The 23,211-nt window shown below is 38.2% G+C and overlaps 1 protein-coding gene across 2 annotated transcripts in view; it reads left to right on the forward strand.

Moving 5' to 3' along the window:
• Positions 1–23,211, forward strand: part of FCHSD2 (FCH and double SH3 domains 2) — a 228,567-nt gene that overhangs the window by 35,647 nt on the left and 169,709 nt on the right. For both annotated transcript variants that reach the window (XM_036028846.1, XM_028516453.2), the window contains exon 3: positions 10,135–10,180. In XM_036028846.1, the coding sequence (XP_035884739.1) occupies positions 10,135–10,180 (46 nt within the window). The remainder of the gene's footprint in view (positions 1–10,134; positions 10,181–23,211) is intronic.

Below are 23,211 nucleotides of genomic sequence, written 5' to 3' on the forward strand. Positions count from 1 at the left end.
GATTGATTTCTGGAAGCCATTTCAGAAGTGTTAGCAGGAGAGTAGTTTGATCAGATTTGTCTTAGGAAAATTATTTGAAACATTGGATTTTATTAAAAAATTAGTTGTCGCAGGGATTTATTCTTGCTCCTTTCCATATGATATAGAATTTATATTTTTCATATAAATAAATGAGTTGATTGTAAATTAGTGCTTTTATATCTTTGTTTATAATTATATAAGTAATAGATTATTGGACAAAACATAGAGTAGAAAGTAAGAATGTCATGTCCTCTTCTCTGCACAATAAAAATTTGGCAAACATCCTTTCAGGGTCTTCCCCCATATGCACTTTCCAGGTATTGTATACAAGACCTGGTGAGTGAATACAGGTATCTGTGTTACACAGCGCTATATTAATGTTTTTAAGGTAAAATGAGATTTTGCTTTGTATACTTTTCTGAAGCTTTTAAAAATACTAGATAATATATTTTAGCTTCCTTCATAGTACTTATAAATATCCCATTTATCATTAAATAATTCTTTGTATAATGATTTTTTACTCTCTGTTAGTCCCACTGGATGTCGGTCTGTTCCCTGCGACACCATCAGCACCTAGAGACCGTGCCTGGCCCATCGCAGCGGGGCAGCCGGTGTGTCGGTAACTGCATGAATTAATTGAGGACGTCTTTGATACCAATGCATATAGGTCCACCGTGTTCTTTTTAGTGGCCTTATAAGGGTCTTCTGAATGAATGTAGTATAACTTATTTTCAAAGGTCAGTTTGTTTTAACTATTTACAATAGCCATTATGGAAAATAGTTTGACTGTTCTTCAAAAAATTAAACATAGAACTGCAGTACGACCCCGCAATTCTACTCCTAGGGATATACCCAAGAGAACTTAAAACATATCTCTACATAGAAATTTATGAGCAAATGTTTATAGCAGTACTATTCTAATAGTCAGGGTTTAGAAATAACTCAGATGTCCCTCAGTGGATGTGGTATTTCCATGCAATGGAATATTATTAAGCTATGAAAAGGAATGAAATTTTGATACATTCTACTACTTGGATGAACCTTGAAAACACTGAGTGAAAGAAGCCAGCCAGGCAGTGTTATATGATTTCATTCATACAAAATGCCCAGAACAGGCAAATATGTAGAGACAGAAAATAGTCTAACCATTGCCAGGGGCAAGGGGCATGGAGAGTGTTTATTTAGTGGGTATGGAGCGTTCTGGAGTGACAGCAAATTTTCAGCACAGAGAGAGGTGGTCACACACACCGTGAATGTAGTGGCTGCTCTTGAGGGGTGCATTTTAAAGGGGCTAACTGTACGCCATGTACAGTTCACCTCAATAAAAACATACATTCCTTTATACATGGTGTTAATTTATATAATAAAAATAAGATTGCAGTAAAGGTCTTTCTTTTACAACTACCACCAGTTCCTTTCTTCATGTGGAGCCAGTTAGCCCAGTTTCATGGTAAACATTTCAGGAAATTCTCTCACAGTGATTCCTAAGGGGATCGCAGCAGGCATTTCTGCACAGAGCAGTTTTTCATTTGAAGGACTGTTGTAATTGAGAAGTATTGTAATTATCTTTCCAGTTTTAGTGTATGTGCTGCTGAAGCTAGCACAATAATTATCATAATCTAGAGCATTCATGTAAAACATTTTAATATGTAAAGATAGTATGCTATATACATTATTCTGTAACTTTTCTGTTTACTTAACATTGCATCTTCCTATAAATTGTCCCAGTACCATTTACTAAATAATCCAGCTATTCCCCTTTGAATTGAAATGTCATCTTTTTCAGTTCATAAATTTTTATGTGTGTTTGGGAGTGTTTGTGACCTGTGTTTTGATTATCTCTTCGTTTTACTCACATTCTATTACCAAACTGTTTTAATTTCTGTTGCTTTTTAAATTATTTTTACTATCCAATGAGGGTAGGTCCTTTTAATTTTTTCTTTTCAGGATGTTTGTGACTCTTCTTAAATGTTCATTTTTTTTCCATGTGAATTTTATACTCTACTTTCCTAGTTAAAAGAAAAAATACTTTTGGAATTATGGCAAACTTACCTCAACTCCCCAACCCTTGACAATCAGTAATCTACTTCCTGTCTTTATGGACCTGCCTATTCTGGACATTTTGGATAAACCGAGACATATAACACGTGTTTGTTTACTATCTGGTTCACCCGTGTTGTCATGCATATCAGTGCTCTGTGAACGTGCCATGCCCTGTTTACCTGCTGTTCATCCAATGGTGGACATTGGGTTGTTGCCCCTTTTTTCGCTTTTGTGAGTAATGTTGCTATGAACACCCCTTTCCAAGTTTTATGTAGACATATGTTGTGAGTGGTTTGGGGTATACAAGAGTCGCCCTTTACCCATTGTTTTGCTTTCCATGGTGTTAGTTACTCATAGTCAGCTGTGGTCTAAAAATATTAAATGGAAAATTTGAGAAATGAAAAGAAATTTATACGTTTGGACTTGTGTGCCACTGAGCAGGATGTTGAGACCTTGCACATTCATGCTCTGCCCCGTCCGCACCGTGAGTCACCCCTCTGTGCAGCCCGTTCACGCTGTGAACACTACCTGCCCGTTTGTCACATAGTAGCCCTCTCAGTCACGAGGTGGATGGGCACGGTGTCACAGTGCTTGTGTTTAAAAAATCCCTTACTTTACTTCACAATGACCTCAAAGAGCAAGAGTAGTGACTTCAGTGATTTGTATATGCCAGAGAAAAGCCATAAAGTGCTTCTTTAAGTGAAAAGGTGAGTATTTATAGGAAAAAACATAGTGTATATAGGGCTTGGTGCTATGGACAGTTTTAGGCATACACTGAGGGGTGGGTCTTGAAATGTGTTATCTGCAGACAAGGAGGGACAACTGTATACCTGTGAATAGAATTGCTGGGTCATATAGGAACTTTATGTTTAACCTTTTGAGGAATTCCCAGACTTTTTTCCAAAGCCACTGCACCATGTTGCATCCCCTCCAGCGCCACGGGAGAGTTCAGATTTCTTCACATCGTTGCCGACCCTTGTTCTTGTCCATCCATTTACTTGTAACATCCGTCAGTATTTGGGAAGAGGTTTTATGATAAACTGATGGTGCGTTTTATTTAACAAATACCTTTACATCTTATATGAAGATTACCAGAGCATTTTTTTCTTGCTTTGCTCTCTTCATATGGTGAATCATAATTTATTTCCTGATATTGATGATGTTGATTTTGAGTAATTGTCATCTCGGATTTGTTTTCTTTCTTTAGAACAGGAAATTACTTAGTAAACATGTAATTGTTTAGTAGTAACTAAAAATTCCATTAAGAATTTTGAAATTAGTTGTTATGCATGTTCAGAGTAAAAGAGTTAGTTCCCATTTTCTTGCAGACTGTACTTGTTACATTCTTATTTTCAGATGAGTTACATAAGCTTAAAAGGGTAATAAGTAAACAGCTTAAGTATTTACTTTTATTTTTTTATAAAATATTAAAAATAGTATCTCCTTCAAAATATAGGTAAATTTTCAGATTTATTTTAATGGTGAAAATATAAGCTAGTTCATTTAGCTTAGTGTCTTTTGCCTAAATATTTGCATTGGGTAGGGAGATAACATATTTGGTAGTACTAGTCATAATAATTTCTAAGTTCAATTTTAATTTTAATTTTTTAAGTTAAATTTATTGGGGTAGCATTGGTTTATAACATTACATACGTTTCAGGTGCACAGCTCTGCACTACATCGTCTGTGTGTTTCCTAGTGTGCTCGCTGTCAGCATTCTTGTTGGCTTCTGTCACCGTGTGTTTGAGTCCCTTTACCCTGTTCTCCCTCCCCCCACCCCCACCGGCAATCACTGTGCTGTGTCTATGAGTTTGTTCTGTTTGCTCATCTGCTGCTTTTTGTTTTATAGCCCATGTACGAGTGAAATCATACGGTTCTTGTCCTTTTCCATCTGACTTCTGTCACTTAACACTATACTCTCAAGATCCATTCATGTTGTCATGGAAAAGATTCCATGTTTTTATGGCTGAGTAGTATTCCATTTTATATAGATACCACATCCTCCTTACCTCGTCATTGGTTGGAGGTCACTTAGGTTACCTGTTTCCACATTTTGGCTCTTGTGAATAATGCAACAATGCACATAGGGGTACTCATATCTTTATGAATAAGTGTTTTCAAATTTTTCAGGCAGATACCCAGAAGAGCCAGTGCTGGGTCATATAGTAGCTGGGTCATATAGTAGCTCTATTCTTAATTTTTTTTTTGTTCTGAAGAAATTTTATTCTTTTTTTTTAATATATTTTATTGATTATGCTATTACAGTTGTCCCATTTCCCCCCTTCTCTCCCCTCCACCCTGTACCCCCTCCCACCCACATTTCCCCCTTTAGTTCATGTCCATGTGTCATATTTATGAGTTCTTTAGTTTCTATATTTCCCGTACTATTCTTGCTCTCCCCCTATCTATTTTCAACCTACATTCTATGCTACTTATTCTCTGTACCTTTTCCCCCTCTCTCCTCCTCCCACCCTCCTGCTGCTAACCCTCCATGTGCCCTCCATTTCTGTGGTTCTGTTCCTGTTCTAGTTGTTTGCTTAGTTTCTTTTGGTTTTGCTTTAGGTGTGGTTGTTGATATTTGTGAGTTTGCTGTCCTTTTACTATAGATGTCTTTTCTTTCTCTTCTTTTCTTAGATAAGTCCCTTTAGCATTTCATAAAATAAGGGCTTGGTGATGATGAACTCCTTTAACTTGACCTTATCTGAGAAGCACTTTATCTGCCCTTCCATTCTAAATGAGAGCTTTGCTGGATAGAGCAATCTGGGATGTAGGTCCTTGTCTTTCATGACTTGGAATATATCTTTCCAGCCCCTTCTTGCCTGTAAGGTCTCTTTGGAGAAATCAGCTGACAGTCTGATGGGAACTCCTTTGTAGGTTACTGTCCCCTTACCTCTTGCTGCTTCTAGGATTCTCTCCTTTGTTTTTACCTTGGCTAATGTAATTATGATGTGCCTTGGTGTGTTTCTTCTTGGGTCCAACTTCTTTGGGGCTCTCTGAGCTTCTTGGATTTCTTGGAAGACTGTTCCCTTTGCCAGATTGGGGAAGTTCTCCTTTATTATTTGTTCAAATACATGCTCAATCTGTTGCTTTTCCCCTTCCGATTCTGGTACCCCTGTAATTCGGATATTGGAACGTTTAAAGGTGTCTTGGATGCTCTTAATCTTTTCCTCAATTTTTTGAATTCTTATTTCATCATGCTTTCCTGCTTGGTTGATTCTATCTTCCTTCTGGTCCACTGTATTGTTTTGAGACTCATATTCCTTCCTTTCACTATTGGCTCTCCTCCGCGAGTCTTCCTGCATCTGTTTTATGGTACTCTGCATTCTTTCATCTAAATTTAGTCCAAAATCCACCAGTTCCGTGAGCTTTCTGATCACCAGTGTTTTGAACTGCGCATCTGATAGATTGGCTAATTCTTGGTCGCTCAAAAGGATGAGTCCTGGGGGACTGATTTGCTCTGTTGAAAACATGGTTTGTTCCCCCCCCCCCCCCTTTTTTTTTTTTTTTTCCCGGTCTGGTTGCTCTAGTTACGGTGGGGGGCGGAGCCTTAGGTGCTCACCGGGGCTGGGCACCCTGGTTGCTAGATTGTGACGTTATATGTGGGGGCGGGGCGGGAGCAGGGCGGGAGAAAACAATGGCGGTAGTTCCGTTCCCCTGGACTCAGACCCTTGTCTGGGCTTCCAGGCCGAGAGTTCTGCCCTGGTCCACAATCGCTGCCCCTCTGGGTCTGCCAGCCGCAGCTTGCGTACTCAGGGATCACCGCTGCCTTCTTGCGCGCCGGATGGCTTTTGCGCCGATTTCACGCCAAACCTTCCCCCGACCTCCGCGCGCCGCCGACCCGAGCCAGCCCCACGCCCACCGGCTCGTCTTCTCCTACCAGTCCGGATGAACGCGTCTACTTCAACTTCTTGGCTGCCCGACTTCCATTCAGATAAATCCTCTGCCGGATCTGGGTGTTATTCTGACTGTAAATTATTGTTGTAAATTATTGGTTTTCTAATCTTGGTTGTACGAGGAGGTACGGTGCGACCACCTATTCCTCCATCTTGCCGGAAGTCCTATTCTTAATTTTTTGAAGAGTATCCATACTGTTTTCCTTAGAGGCTATACCAGTTTACATTTCTACTAGAGGTGTACAAGCGTTGCCTTTTCTTCACATCCTGTCTGCCACTTGTTGCTTCCTGTCTTATTGATAATAGCCATTCTGACAGGTGTCACATGTCACTTTGTGGTTTTGATCTGCATTTCCCTTTAGCTAGTGAAGTCGAACATCTTCTCATCTATCTGCTGGCATCTGTATGTCTTCTTGGGAACCATATCTGTTCAGGTCCTCTGCCCATATTTTAATTAGATTGTGTTTTATTGTTGAGTTCTTTATATATTTTGGAGATTAGCCCCTTACTGGAGGTATGCTTTGCAAATATCTTTTTCCCTTCACTTATTTACCTTTTGCTTTGTTGATGGTTTCTTTTTCTGTGTAGAAGCTTTTTGGTTGGAAGGAATCTCATTTATTATTGCTTTTATTTCCCTTGCGTTTTGGGGTCAAGTTCACAAAAACCCACTCCTTTGAGACCAAGGTCCGTAAGTTTAGTACCTATGTTTTCATATCTCTACTTTATTGTTTCAGGTTTTATGTTCATGTCTAATCTGTTTTGAGTTAATTTTTGTGCATGGTGTCAGATAGCAATCCAGTTTCGTTCTTTTGCATGTGGCTTTCCACGTTTCCCAACACTATTTACTGAAGAGGCTTTTCTTTCTCTGTTGCATGTTTTTGGCTCCTTTGTTGAAAACGGTTGTCCATATATGTTTGGGTTTATTTCTGGGCTCTTGATTCTATTGCATTGGTCTGTGTGTCTGTTTTTCTTCCAGTACTGTGCGGTGTTGATTATTGTCACTCTGAACTATAGTTTGAAGTCAGGGAGTGTGATGCCTTTGGCTTTGTTATTTTTTCCTCAAGATCGCTGTGGCTATTTGGAGTCTTTTGTAGTTCCATATAAATTTGAGTATTTTTTGTTCTGTTTCTGTGAAAAATGCCAGATTTTCATGGCAATTACATTCATACTATGAAAGGCTATACACCACCAAATTCAATAACGTACAAGAAATGAACAAATTCTTATGAATATATAAGAGCCACAAAGAATTGGACAACCCAAATAAACCAGTCAAATGCTAAGAAAAATGAAACAGCAATCAAAACAGAAGTCCAGGCCCAGGTGGCTTCTCCAGTGAATTCTACCGAACATTCAAAGGAGATTTAAAAATTTATCCTTCTCAAACTCTTCCAAAAGATTGAAGAAGAGGACGTATTTCCTAACTTAGTTTTATGAGGCCAGCATAACCCTGATACCAAAACCAGGTGAGGACACACGCACACACAAAGAAAACTTCAGGCTAATATCCCTAAAGAACACTGATGTAAAAACCCTGAACAAAATGTCGGCGAGTCAAATGCAACAGTGCGTTAAAAAGAGAGCACATCGTGACCCATGGCGTGCGTCCTGGGGATGCAAGGATGGTCCAGTGTTCTCCAGTCAGTCAGTGTCAATGCACCACTTTAACAAAATAAAAGCTAAAAATCACATGATTATATAAATGTATGTAGAAAAAGCACCTGACAATAACAACATCCATTTATGATTAAAGTGTTCAATAAAATGGGTATAGAAGGAAAGTACCTTGTCATAATAAAGGTCACATGTGACAGACAGAGCCTCAGCTAACATACTCAACAGTGATGAACTGAAAGCGTTTACCCTCCAATCAGGAACAAGGCAGGGCTGCCTGCTCTCACCAGTGGTATTCAGCACAATACTGGTGGTCGTAGCCAGAGCAGCCAGGCTGGCCTGAAATAGAAAGCATCCAAATGGGGGGTGAAGAAGTAAAACCCTCACTGTTTGCCCATGACATGGTTCTCCATAGAGAAAACCTTTAAGATGCCGTCAAATGACTATCAGAAACAATAGAAATACAGTAAAGTTGCAGGATGCAAAGTCAGTATACAGAAATATGCTGTGTTCTTATATACCAACAATGAAATATCAGAAAAAGAAATGAAGTAAACAGTCCCATTTGTAATTGCAACAAAAATGATAAAATACCTAGGAATGAACTTAAAGAAAGTGAAGGACCTATACACTGAAAACTGCAAGACCTTGTTGAAAGAAATTGAAGAAACAAAGAAGTGGAAAGATATTTTGTGTTTATGGGTTAGAATAAATATCATTAAAATGGCCATATTACCTAAATCCAATTTTAACAAAATAACACAGGTATAAAAATGTATGTGTGTGTGCTTGTGAGTGTTCGTTTATTTATTGAAAAATAAGGACTATATATTTTTTGAACACAAGACAAATTCTTACTCAAACATCAGGAAATATAGAATGCAAAAGCAGAAGAAGAAAATGAAAACCTGTAATCCCACTACCTAGAGCAAACTCACAGTACTATTTTGGTATATCTATATAGAGAGAGAGAGTTCTATAACCCCAACACATACACACAGGTATGTGTGTGTATCTACATATGTAAAATACAGTATATAAATGCATATATACACACATATATAATATATAGTTTATGTGTTTTCTCTTAAGGAGAGTAGACTAATTGTATTTTAGAGGACTGTTAAATACTTTATAATGTGCAGTACACCATAAGAAAAACGTTCTTGTTCAACTTCGTTTTCCATTTTTTTATTGTAGTAAAATACACACAATATAAAATTTATTATCTCGACCATTCTTGAGGGTACAGTTAGTGGTGTCATGTCCTCTCATATTGTTCTGAACCCTGCACTACCTCCCGTCTGCAGAACCCTTTTTATGCTGCAGAACTTAGACCCTGTGCCTGTTAAATAACTTCTCTGATCGCCTCCCCCCAGCCCTTGGCACCAGCATTCTCCTTTCTGTCTGAATTTGACTACTCCAAGTACTTCGTATAAATGGACTCATGTAGTATGTGAATTTTGTTACTAAATTATTTCACTTAGCATATTATCCTCAGGGTTCATTCATGTAATAGCACAGGTAAGGGTTTCCTTCCTTTTTAAGGCTACATAGTAGCTATTTGCCCAAAACAAATGTAATAAAATCTTAAATGGCTGTATTTCTTATATAAGAGACGAACAGCCATTAAATACTTGTTAAAGTGGGAATTTTGGCTTATTGCCTTTTTTCCCCTATTCTAGCTCTTTTCTTTATGTTTTTCACTTTTTCTCTGATATCTCTGCCTTAATGAGGTACTTTTAAGAGCACACACATCTAGCACCTATAGGAAAGTTTTTAAACCCACACTATTTAAGGTAAATTGTCAATATTATCATATTTCATTGATTCTACCTTGCCTATGGTTTGTAAGGTACACTGTTACTGCATCACTATTAAATAGAAGAAAATAACACCAATCATTAATGAAAGGTGAACCCCAGTATAAAAAATGTTCAAGTGTGGAGAGTGCCTGCCGTGGAATCTGTGAGACGTGTGTGTGGAGAGGGTGCTCCCGCCACACCCCAGTGTGTGCTTTGTGTGTGGCTCTCAGAACAGCCTGGGGCGAAGGACGTGATGCAGCTCTTCTTCACACTGAGAAGCTGATAGAATTTCATTTGAACCTCGTTTTCTGTAGTTCCCTCTACATTGGTTAATAAACAGTTTGCCTACTATGCACTAGCCATTCTAATGACAGTAGCTAACATTTATATAGCTTTTATTGTGTGCTAGACACTGTTTTAAGTACTTTATGTATTTTAGTTAACTAAATCTTGCATTATCCCTGCAAGGTGGGTATTGTTACTACCCCCATTTTACCAAAGAGGAAACTGAGGCACAGAGAAGTCAAGTGACTTGACCGAGGTCATGCGGCTAGTAAGTGGTGGAGCGAGGGTTTGAATGCAGATTGTCTGACTCCAGGGTCTGTAGTGTAAGCAGTATTCCTAGGCACATAGGGTGAAAGAAAATCATCTCTTCACTTAACACAGCTTATCAGGCAATATTTGAGGGTGGGTTGCTAAATTTATGTGAAATTATTATTACGCTTTTAGTAATGAATTATTTTTATTTGTGTTTTTAGGACATTCAGTCAGAAGAAGGCTGCTATTGAGAAAGAGTATGCACAGGTAAGCTTCAGAACGGAGGTCCTCATCCTACGTATACCTGTCCTTTATACGGCATGAAGGCATGTGTTTGCTGGAGAGAAGCCCTGGTATCCCTGCATTCTCCTTTCCTCCTTATTTCTGCTTGTCTCACTTAGATTCCTGTTTTACTCCGTCTGAATCTTCCGATAAGGATCTATGTTGTTCTTTACTACAAAGAAAGCTGTGAACCTTTTGGGAGAAGATATTTATGATATTTATAAAGTAATTACAAGTATATGTAATAACAATGAATACATTTATGTATTCTCCCTTACATATCCCTTTCTCTGCTATTTTATGAAAGGTTAATTGTTATTTTTGTTCCATTAGGCATTTATTTCTCATTAGGCCCCTATTTATAGGGAATGATGTGCTTTCAGTATGGCACAGAAAATTTAAGCATATCCTTCTTTTATTTTACTTTTTTTTTAAAAATATTTTATTTATTTATTTTTAGAGAGGGAAGGGAGGGAGAGAGAGAGAGAGAGAGAGAGAGAGAGAGAGAGATCAATGTGCGGTTGCTGGAGGTTATGGCCTGCAACCCAGGAATGTACCCTGGCTGGGAATCGAACCTGGGACACTTTGGTTCCCAGCCCGCGCTCCATCCACTGAGCTACGCCAGCCAGGGCTTATTTTACATTTTTAAGAAAGATTTAAGCCCTGGCTGGCATAGCTCAGTGGATGGAGCGCGAGCTGCGAACCAAAGTGTCGCAGGTTCAATTCCCAGTCAGGGTACATGCCTGGGTTGCAGGCCATGACCCCCAGCAACCGCACATTGGTGTTTCTCTCTCTTTCTCCCTCCCTTCCCTCTCTCTAAAAATAAATAAATCTTTAAAAAAGATTAATGTAGAAATACTAAAAAAATCTTTTTTAAAGATTTATTTATTTTTAGAGAGGGGGAAGGGAGGGAGAAAGAAAGGAAGAGAACATCTATGTGTGATTGCCTCTCGCGCCCCACTACTGGGGACCTGGCCCACAACCCAGGCATGTGCCCTGACTGGAAATCAAACTAGCGATCCTTGCTTAACAGTCTGGTGCTCAATCCACTGAGCCACACCAGCCAGGGATCCTTCTTTTATTTTAATTAGATTCTTAATTGCTCCCAGATAGCTAAATGTGCCAAGAAAAAATTATGTTTATATATCATTTTATGGGTATGTAAGAATTAATAACTTAACCTTCCTTGTGCAAAAATAGTTTAACATAATTTGGAAATTTTGGCCCTTATAAGCAGTTACTTTCTATGTGGAGTAGTATTCTAAAATTGATCACCTCTCCCTCCGCTCCCCCAAAAATTGACTCTTCCTCAAAAAAAAATTATAAAAGTAGTGTTTATAACACAAATTAAAAATACAGGGGAATGTTAGAAGGAAAAATTTAGCACCCAGGAAATACTGTATGTAGTAACCCCTAGTGCTACTGCTGCTATTGATATTTTTTGCTATAAATAATAAAATTGGGACATGATTTTTTTATACCTTGTCCAGTTTTGATTTTAGTTTTATTCTAATTTCATTGTAGTTAACCAAGTAGCTCTCTGTCTATACTTTATTTGATAGTCTTGGAAGAGAATTATCTGTTTCTTGAAAGCTAGATAGACGAATTAATTTAGCCATTAGTTTTTGAGTACTTATTATATATCAGGGGCTTTATATAATGAATAGTGTCAGTTCTAATATATTAGTGTTGAGCCTTTACTCTATGCAAATACAATGAATACCAGTAATGATAGCTAACATTTATTGAATCCTTACATTATACCCGGCGCTTTGCTGATTATTTTACATATGTTATCTTTTTTAAACCTGTGAAATCGGGAATAGTTATTATGACCTTTACAAATACATTTCCACAGAGATCAAAGTGTATAATCTCCTTTTAAAGTTGAAAATATGTGCATGATATATTCTTTGTAACTTGACTTAAAGTTTTAACAGTTAAGTAAGTAGGACAAGGTAATAACTAAAGTTATAGAAGAGCGCATTGAATCGTATGAAAAGTAGCAGTCCGTCTGCCCCACTACTGGTCTTCTTCAAAGAAAGGGTTCAAAGTGATGCCTACCTCGTTCTCCTGGTGATCATTTCCATGTCTTCGAATAATGTGCTTATAACTGATTCTTGATTTGTCAGCTCTAAACATTGCTTGATTACCTCATAATAAATGAAAAATTAGCTTCCTAAGCCATTTCTTTTCATCTTCTTCTTTCCAATATAATTTGGTACTATTTTAGTGCCTTTGTTACTTTTCTAACTCTAAATGCTAAATTTAGACTTCTGTCTCGTCTTCTGTTAAATGCATGTATGTATTTATATGTGAATGGGTATATGTACTTATGTGTTGTATGTGCAAATAAAATGGAATTACATTTCACAGAGCAGTCAGATTTACTCTTGAAAAGTTTCTTTAATTTTGCCCATCAAGTAAACCATGCCTGGTTTTGTCTATTCAATTTTATATAATAATGAATGTAAACTGTGCAAGGTGCCTAATGATACATATTTCAGAACTTCATAAAATAATCGTATTCAGAAACTAAAGTGTTCTAGTGTGTCTCTGCTTAGGACAGTAGAACACAGTTATGGAGAGCCAGTTTGCTGGTTATTCTTGTTGTCATTTTTGCCTTTTAGACAACTTTTCTTAGTTCTTCTTACTCTTCAATGTTTTTACAATTAAATTTTCAGTTTATTTTGTGAGGATGTACAGAAACCTACCTCTGTCCTCTTTTTTGGTTGACAAAACAGTGGCTTTTACTTCTTGTCGATCGTAGGAAACCCCTAAGGCGATGGGCACATTCCTTCTGTGGGTTTTGCCGGGACGTGCTGACTCTGTCCGGCCTGTCACTTGCATTCCCCACGTGCAGACGCACCCCCTCTGGTGCTCAGGTGCGCTCAGAGAGGACAGGTGCCCCTTTTCAGTTAATTCCTTTTCTTCTCTGGCTCAGTGTAGAGGTGAAAAATGTAAAATTGAAATAATAATATGTATAGTAAGATGAACAAATCTTGAGTATACTGTTTGAATTTTTATGAAGCGGAGTCAAGCAGCTGCTACCCGGATTAAGATACAGAACTGTACCCTGGGCCCCGGAAACAGCCATTATTCATGCCTTCTGGTGGCAGCCAGGACGCTGACTTTGATCAGAATGGTTGTTACCTTCGGATTTCTGACTGTTTCAAATTTGAACTGAATGGTATTGTGTAGTATGTATTCCTCCGCATCTGATTTCTTTCATCCAACATTATGTCTTTGAGCTTCGCACGTGTTGCATGTAGGAGTTCATTCTTTTTTATTACTACATGTTATCCACTAAATGAAGATATCACAGTTTGTTTTTCTAGTTTACTGATGGTTAAAATTTGAGTTGTTACCAGTTGTGGATGATTTTGACTAATGCTTCTAAGCACAAGTTTCATACATGCCTTTTGGTGGACACACGGATGTATTTCTGTTAGGTGTGCACATAGAAACACTGCTGGGACGTTGGGTACATGAGTCTTTGTTCCACTTTGGTTGATGCAGCCAGTTTTCCCACGCTCTCAGCAGCAGTGTATGAGCATTCCAGTTCCTCCATATCTCTGTCAACACTGGTATTCGCTAGAATTAAAAAATGACATTTTGATGAGTGTGTAGTCGTACCTCATTTTCTTTTAAATAAACTTTAAAAAATTGTCATATAGCATGCATACAGAAAAGTGTGCAAATCCTCACTGTACAGCTCCATGAGTGTTCAAAGTGAACACACCCGTATAACTAATACCCAGGCCAAGAGACAGAACATTAGCATGGCCCCAGAAATCGCTCCTGTCCCCCCATCATTTATGCCCTGCTCCCACACAAGTGTCTGCCATACTGACCTTTTGCAAACAGCCTTATTGCCATATATTTGATATATGGTAAACTGAGCAACTTACAACTTCATAAGTTCTGACATGTTTATACCCGTGAACCTACCATCACAGTCAAGGTAATGAGCATGTCTTTAACCTCCGAAAGTCTCCTCATGTGCTGTTTATAATCCCTCCCTTCCAGTGACCCCGCTCAATTCCTCTTTCCCCATGATCCCCGGACAACCACTCATCTGTGTCCATCCTCCTAGATTAGTTTGCATTTTTAGAATTTTAATTTAATGCTATGTAAATGAAATCATACAGTATATTCTATCTTGTCTGGCTTCTTCCATGAAGCATAATTCTTTTCCAACTTATCTATGTTGCTGTGTATTTGAATAGTTCATTTCTTTTTATTGCCAAGTATTATTCTGTTGTGTGGACATAGCGCAGTTTATTCACCTGTTGATGGATATTTGAGTTGTTTCTATTTTTTGGTTATTATAAATAAAGCTGCTGTGAACAGCTGTGTGTGGACAATGGTTTTGTTTCTCTTCAGTAAATACAGAAGAGTAGACTGGATGCTTCATTTTTAACTTCTTAAGTAACTTCCCAACTTTTCCCAGGATGGTCGTACCATTTTACATTCCTGCCAGCAGTATATGACTGACAGTACCAGTTGCTCTGTGTCCTCCCCAGGCTGCATATAGTTACTCTTTTCCATTGTAGATATTGCAGTAGGTCCATGGTGGTATTCATTGTGGTTTTAGTATGCGTTTATACAAAAACTAATGATGTTAAGCATCACTTTCATGTGCTTATTTACTATCCATTCATATTCTTTCGTGAAGTGGTTCATTTTCTTTTTGAAAACTTTTTATTGTGAAAAAATTTCAAGTTTCTTTGAAAGTAAAAGGAATTAGAACAATGAATTCTTGTTAGCTATTACTCAGCTTCAACTGTTACCAATATGTTATGAAATTTGTTTCATTTATAGCTCCCTACTGGCTATTCCTTGCTAGTTACTTAAAAAAATTTTTTTCTGAGGTATAATATATATGTCATTAAAGATTTATATGCTTTAATGTATAATTAATGATTTTCAGTAAATTATAGAGTTATGCAGCCATCAGCACAATTCAGTCATAGAACGAGTCCATCAACGCAGTGAGTTCCTTACACCTGTTTGCAGCCAGTCTCGGTTTCCTGAGGCCCCCATCAGCACAGTATCTCTATAAGTTTTCTGGACATGTCATGAAAAAGTACTCTTACGGTACATAGTCTTGACTGGGTCTTTCACTTAGCAAATATTTTTGAAGTTCACACATGTGCTATCATATACTAGCAGTTTATCCCTTTTTATTGGTGAGGAGTATTTCATGGGATGGATACATATTACATTTTGTTTACTCATTCATTAATTGATGGATACTTGAATGGCTTCTAGTTTTAGCTATTATGTATAATGCTGCTGTAGACTTGCCCATATTAGTGTTTATTTGAACATGTGTTTTTATATTCTTGAGTTTATACCTAGGATTGGAGTCGTCAGGTCATTGGGAAGTTTATGTTTAACTTTTTAAGAAATAGCTTAACTTTTTTCAAATTGGCTATACAGTTTTTCATTCTCACTGGCAGTGTATGAAGGTTCCATTTCTTCTACATCCTTGCAGGTCCTTACCATTGTCTGTGTTTCCAATCGTAGCCACTATTGTGATGGAAGTCAGGACGAATGGTGCCACTGTGAACATTCTTGTATGTGTCTTTTGGTGACTGTGAATGTTGTCTGCTGTGCATACAAGGTCTGTCCAGAAGGTATCCAGCCATGTAATATGAAAAATAGAGACATTTATTGAAGAAGATACAAGATACAAGAAATATTGTACATAGGAAATGACACCTCAGTCAGGCACTCACCTCAAAGTAGGCACTTTGGGACCTCACACAGTTCTCCCAGTCACCATCAGCTGCCTCATTATATTTTCCTGAATCTCATTTATGGTCTGAAATCTCTTCCTTTTCAAAGGTGATATTAATTTTGGAAAAAGCCAGAAGTTACAGGGTTCCAAATCTGGGCAATAGAGGGTGCTGAGTTACCTGATGATCTGATGTTTTGCCAAAAAACTCTGCACAAGAGGTGATGCGTGAGCAGGCGCATTGTCATGATGAAGCTGCCAATCACCAGTTGGCCTATGGAGCTGTAGCTTTCTGAATCATGCGAATAGTTTCCGTGGCAGAATGTTCCAAGCTTAATCCAAAATTTGGTGCGTATCTGTTGCTCTACTCACTCAGTCATTTTGTTTTTTCTTTCCACTTTTTATTTTTTAAATATATAATCTTTATTTTTCCCATTACCATTTAGTCCCCTTACACCCCTCCCTGCCAGCAGTCACCACCCTGTTGTCCATGCCCATGAGTCCTTTTTCTTTTTTGCTCTGTCCTTCCACTCCCTAACCTCCCCCAACTAGCTGTTGCTCAGTCATGTTGAATGCAATGGCCACACAGTACACATGCTCACTCAATGAATGGTGTCTACAGCCCCCACTGACTAGTACAGCAAGGTTGTCATTGTTCATGCATGTGCATTCCAGTACCCTGTCCTTGGCTGCCAGGTTACATTGATGTCACACAAACCATTCTCGTTATATTAACAATGGCTATACTTTTCCTGGACAGACCTTGTATACTTAAGGGGAGGATTTGCTGAGTCATAAGGTATGTGTTCAGATTTGGAAGATACTACGCAACAGTTTCCTAAAGTGACAGTTGCAGTCACTACCAGCAGTGAATGAGAGTTGTAGTTGCTTCAAAACCTTGGTTTTGTCTGTGTTTTTCATTTTAGCCTTTCCGGTGTATATTGGGGTAAAGAATTGTGGGCTTGATTAGCATTTTCCAGATGACTAATGAAGTTGAGGAACTTTTAATATATTGATTGGGCATTTGCATGTTTTGTTTAGTGAAGAACCTGTTAAAGTCTCTTGTTGGCCCTTTTCTCATTGATTTATTGTGTTTATATATTATGGATTTGAATCCTTTGTCAGATGTACAGGGTGAGGCAAAAGTGAGTTCGAAGTTGTGAGTGCGTGAAACCAGAGTTCGCTCCTGTGTTATTATTTATTAACTGCTGCACCGCTGGTTTGTGTGAGCACCGGCCGCCTGCTGCTGCCAGCCCTCTGCGTGTTATGGGTCTCCGTTCAGCCTCACGGAGAAATGTCATGTTCTGTGTCTCGCTTTTTATCTATTAGATTATTTTGATTAAAACAGTTTCTTAATTTAATGACATCTAATTTATATTCTTTTATAGTCAGTTTTTTATGTCTTATTCAAGAACATATTGCTACCTTAAAGTATGCCTAAGGTGTTATGTAATGTTCTGGAATTTTTATTGTTTGTTTAATCTTTTACATTTACTTCTATGACGTGTCTGAGGTAAACTTTTATGTATGGTGTTGCGTCCGGGTCAGGGTTCCATTTTATTCTTGGATACCCACTGTGGGCAGCGCCATATGTTGAAAAGCATCGCCCCACCCTCACACTGTATTAAAGTGATACTTTGTGGTCAGTTGGGTAACTGTATATGTGTAAGTCTATTTCTGGACTTCGTTTCATTAATTAAACATATCTTTTTGCCAATAGTGTACTGTTTTAATTACTATATGATAATAAATCTTGATATCTGGTAGTGTAACAGCCTTCACTCTTCTCGGCCCTTTATACTTCCATATGCGTTTTAAAACCAGTTTGTCCATTTTCCTGGCCTGCGTGTTGGGGTTCTGATTGGGATTGCTTTGAATCTTCATGTCAATTTGGGGAGAATTAACATCTTAGCAATATTCAGTCCTCTAAATCATGAACATCTCTAGTTTTTCTTGAATTTTTCTCAGGTTTTCCAGTACTTTAAATACTGGAAAGGGTTCGAGTTCATGAAAACCTTCACTGTGTTGGAGACCTCTTTTCCTGAGCCTGCAGCCTCTTGTTCCAGTCTGGGTTTTCTCGGCAGTTGCTGCATAGACCTCACTTGAATGTTTTTACTACTTTCTTGGGTTGGATTTGTTGATTCTTGGCTCCTATTTTTCTTCTTAATTAGCTTCCCTTGTGGTTTTTAAAAAATTTTTATTTGTTGATTTGAGAGAGAGGAAGGGAAGAGAGAGAAGTATTGATTTGTTGTTCCACTTATGCATTCATTGATTGATTCTTTTTTTCTATTTGTTTTTTTCCTTTATAAAATATATTTTATTGATTATGCTATTACAGTTGTCCCATTTCCCCCCTTTATTCCCCTCTGCCCTGCACACCCCCTCCCACTCACATTCCCCCCCCAAATTAGTTTGTGTTCATGGGTCATACATATAAGTCTTTAGTCTCCGTTTTCTATACTATTCTTGACCTTCCCCTGTTTTGTACCTACCATTTATGCTCCTTATTCCTGTACCTTTCTCCCCATTCCCCCCAGCCCTGCTGATAACCCTCCATGTGATCTCCATTTCTGTGATTCTTTTCCTGTTCTAGTTGTTTGCTTAGTTTGTTTTTGTTTTAGGTTCAGTTTTTAATAGTTGTGAGTTCGTTGTCATTTTACTGTTCATATTTTTGATCATCTTCTTTATCTTAGATAAGTCCTTTTAACATTTCATATAATAAGGGCTTGGTGATGATGAACTCCTTTAACTTGACCTTATCTGAGAAGCACTTTATCTGCCCTTCCATTCTAAATGATAGCTTTGCTGGATAGAGTAATTGTGGGTGTAGGTACTTGCTTTTCATGACTTTGCATACTTCTTTCCATTCCTTCTTGCCTGCAAGTTTGTTTGTTTGTTTGTTTTTAGAAATCAGCTGATAGCCTTATCGGAACTCCTTTGCAGTTACTCCTTTTCTCCTGCTACTTTTAAGATTCTCTCCTTATTTTTAATCTTGGGTAATGTAATGATAATGTGCCTTGATGTGTGCTTCCTTGGGTCCAACTTCTTGGGACTCTCTGAGCTTCCTGGACTTCCTGGAAGTCTATTTCCTTTGCCAGATTGGGGAAGTTATCCTTCCTTATGTTTTCAATTTGTTGCTCTTCCTCTTCTCCTTCTGGCACCCCTATGATTTGGATGTTGGAATATTTAAAGTTGTCCTGGAGGTTCCAAAGCCTCTCCTCATTTTTTTTGAATTCTTATTTCTTCATTCTGTTCTGGTTGAATGTTTATTTCTTCCTTCTGCTCGACATTGTTGATTTGAGTCCTGGTTTCTCTGTGCATTTTCCTTTATTTTACTCTTCATAGCCTTCATTTTTTCCCTCTATTTTGGGACCATATTCAACCATTTTTTTAAGACTTTATTTATTTCTTTTTAGAGAGAGGGGAAGTGAGGGAGAAAGAGAGGGAATGAAACATCAATGGGTGGTTGCCTCTCACACCCCGTACTGGGGATATGGCTCGCAACCCAGGCATGTGCCCTGACTGGGAATTCAACCATTTCTGCAAGCATCCTGATTACCAGTGTTTTCAACTCTACATCTGATAGATTGGCTATCTCCTCATCGCTTAGTTGTATTTTGTCTGGAGTTTTGATCTGTTCTTTCATTTGGACCATTTATTTTTTGGCTCAGCATACCTGTTACATAGTAAGGGGCAGAGCCTAGGTATTCACCAGGGCTGGGCAATGCAAGTTGTTGCGTTGTGATGCTGTCAGGGGAGGGGAGAGGAGTCTGAGAGGGAACAGTGCCACTTGCTCAGCTCTCTGCTGCTTTCAGTCACTTCCCCTGCTACCCACAAGCAAACTGGGCCTTTCTGGTGCTGATTCCCAGATGGGTGGTTTTGTGTGCATTCTAGAACCCTGTGTGTCTCTCCACTGAACTCTCCTGTGAGGCTGGGAGTTTCTCTTGCCTCTTCAACCCCCACAGGTTTTTTTCAGCCAGAGGTTTTGAGGCTTTATTTCCCTGCGCTGGAACCCTGGGTTATGCAGTTTGTCTCACTCCCCAGTTGTTCCTCCCTGTTTATCTGTATGGAAATGTGGGACTACCCACCCCAGTCCTCCAGCCGCTGCCTTGCTGAGTCCTCCCTGCCCAGCTGTCCATCTCTGCCCCTCCTACTGGTGTGTGTGAATGTTTCTGCTTTAACTTCTTGGTTGTTGGACTTCCATACAGTTCAATTTCCTGTTAATTCTGGTTGTTTTTTGTTTTTAAATTTGTTGTTACCCTTCTTTTGGTTGTGTAAGGAGGCACAGTGTGTCTACCTATGCCTCCATCTTGGCTGGAAGTCAATGACTGATTCTTCTATGTGACCCAGGATTGAGCCTGCAACCTTGGAATATGGGGATTATACCTGACCTTTTTTGATTTGTTTTGTTTTGTATATGTTTCATGCAGTAATTTCCTAAGAAAGTTTTATATTTGTATATGTATGTTTATTATTTCAGTATAGTAAGGTTTTGTGAAGAGCAGACTTTGAGTACACAGAGTACTTGGAGTGCCTGTTATGATTTTAGAGAACCGTACACTTACCTTCATAAGGATGTAACAAAATGAAAGGTATTTTTTGTAGAAGATTCTGGAAATTGAGTAGAAGGAAGAAATCATCTATCACCCATCTTGTAGCTATTATCTTTATTAATTAATGTCCTATCTTAACCTTATGCTTTTTAATGAACATATATGCAATTTAAATATATTGAGTGAATTTATTTAAAGTTTATAAGCATTGTTTTGTTCACTGTATCTTCTCTTTCATTAGTAATATTTTATGATCAGCTGTCCTTTTATATCATCATTGAAATAACTGCATACTGCAATTTGGCATAATCATATTTACCTTTGTTTGCTGTAAATCATTTATTTAATATTTTGTTGGGTATTTAAGTTGTTTCTGGCTTTACTTTTTTACATAAACAATGATATTTTTTATTTTAAAAGCCTATATATTCTTAACTGTTATTTTTATATACTCTTTAGTGTCCAGGACGACACTCTGCCCAGCTGAGCCACACTGGCTCGGCTTCATAGACACATTGACATCAACTGAAAATGGGAGCGTTTGTCATTCTTGTGGGAATTTCCTCTACAGAGTCTGCTAGTTGTTAAACTGGAAGTGTGTGAAACATCTTTGTTACAACTGTCTAATAATAATGTTTGGTAATGATGATATTAAAAGCTCTCTTTTCAGAAAGTTCCATAGTTTTGCCTGTTCCTGTATTTGTCATTGGCACATCATCTGAATAGTCAAGACTATTTAAATACCTCAAAAGAAATGCAGTTGCAATTTATACGAGCAACTGCTTTGAAATTTTTTTATTTCCTATGTCAGTGTTGTCAACTTTAAAATGGTCTTTAAAAATAACAGTGGTTGTGTTTTGGTTCCTTTTTCATATCTTTGTCTGGTGGTTCATCTCTTGTCAGAGCTCAGTCCTGTGAATATTGGTGTCTCCTTACTTAGACCATAAGATGAATGGGAATCTGTGCTCTGGAAAGACTTACTATATTTAATTTTTTAAGAAAGCGCTATTTTAAAATTAGAAGTTTATTTTAAGATAGACCCGTTTCCATGTGTTGAGAATACTTACTGAGCACTCTTCTAGGTACTGGGCGTATCACAGCACCCGAAAAAGGAAAAAAAAGCCCCAGCACTCATAAAGTTTATATTCTATGGGTGTGTGTTATCTTTCAATTAAATACATTAACTCCCTTCTCCTCAAAGCCACTGATGGCATTATAGTCAGTTGGGAAAAATTACCTTTATAGAAGTATTACTAGTGGTGTATGTTGTCATTCCCTACACAAAGGATCGATTGGTCAAAAAGGTTGAGTGTTATTTATGAAATTTGGAGATCATATGGATGAGCCATCCCAATAGAAAAGTATTATAAAGGAAAAGAATTCAAGTGGGATTGATCATATGATAGCAACTTGAAAAATAGTACCTCAAGCACATGCAGAGTAAACTTATAGGACATTTTTAGGGGAATGACAGAAGAAAGAAAATAGTGTTGCATAACCTAGTATTTACACTTGAAGGGATTTGAGCCCTGAACTTTTTCAAGTTGCTTGGTACTTTCAATTTCCTACAAGAGTATTAATGTTTATTTTTAAGCATAGTTTGTGAAGTTCACTTTGTAACTCTCCAGAAATAACAGATGCATTGCATATCTATTTATACAAACAGAACAAATCTCTGAAAGTACAGAAGCCATGTAAATCACTAAACAGCATTAAATACAAGGGTAAAATCAGCTCTGCCTTTTGACTGCAGTTACCTAACCACTGAGGTGTTGGTAAAATCATTTGCAATACTCAAGCTGAAATTGCTAAAGGCAAGTTCTGTGTATTAATATACTTCCTGTAGTCTTTGGCAGAATGCTGCTAGTGAAGGAAGGATACAAAAGGTTACTGTGGCTGGAGAGAAAGAGCAGGAAAAGATTGTGGACTTTAAGGGCGGCTCCTTGCCTGTGGACAAACACAGAGCAGACTCGGACGCCCTGTCAAATAAGCTGTAGTATTGCACTGGTGTACTTAAAGTTTTTGCTCTTTATATTATTTTAAGATAAATTTATAAGAAGTTAGGTATACTCTCCATAAAGTTAGTATTATGTGTATGTGGTGGGGTTCTTTTTTGGTAAATCCCATCAGCATAGAAGTTTAAAATATAACTTAACTTAGCTTTGTGCAGTTAGCTTTCTGGCCACGGCTATTAAAGGAACACTGGTAAAGTGACTAGAAGTGGTGGGCTGTGTACTTGGGGCATTCTGTTCTGCCCGTCTCATCGTGTGGAACTATAAGGATAACTATCTTGAGAGAAAATTGAGGGTTGTTTTCTGTGTTCCTGTTGGTACTTTTTTTAAACCCTTACCTGAGAATATGTTTGTTGATTTTAGAGAGAGGGAGGGGACAGGGTAGGGGGAGGGGGGAGGGAGAGAGAGGAGGAGAGAGAGAGAGGAAGGAAGAAAGGGAGGGAGGGGAGAGAGAGAGATAAAGATAGAGAGAAACAGTAATGTGAGAGAGAAACATCGATCAGTTGCCTCCAATACTCACTTCAACCAGGGATCGAACTTGCAACCTGGGCGTGTGCCCTGACCAGGTTTCATACTCACAACCTTTTGGTGCACGGGATGATACTCCAGCCAACTGAGCTACCTGGCCAGGGCATTTTGATACTTATTTTTTAAAATTATTTTATTTTTGTGTGCCTCAGCTTGCAGTAGTGGTTAGAAATACATTTG

Source organism: Phyllostomus discolor, chromosome 6 (genome assembly GCF_004126475.2).
Source record: "Phyllostomus discolor isolate MPI-MPIP mPhyDis1 chromosome 6, mPhyDis1.pri.v3, whole genome shotgun sequence".
Lineage (NCBI taxonomy): Eukaryota > Metazoa > Chordata > Mammalia > Chiroptera > Phyllostomidae > Phyllostomus > Phyllostomus discolor.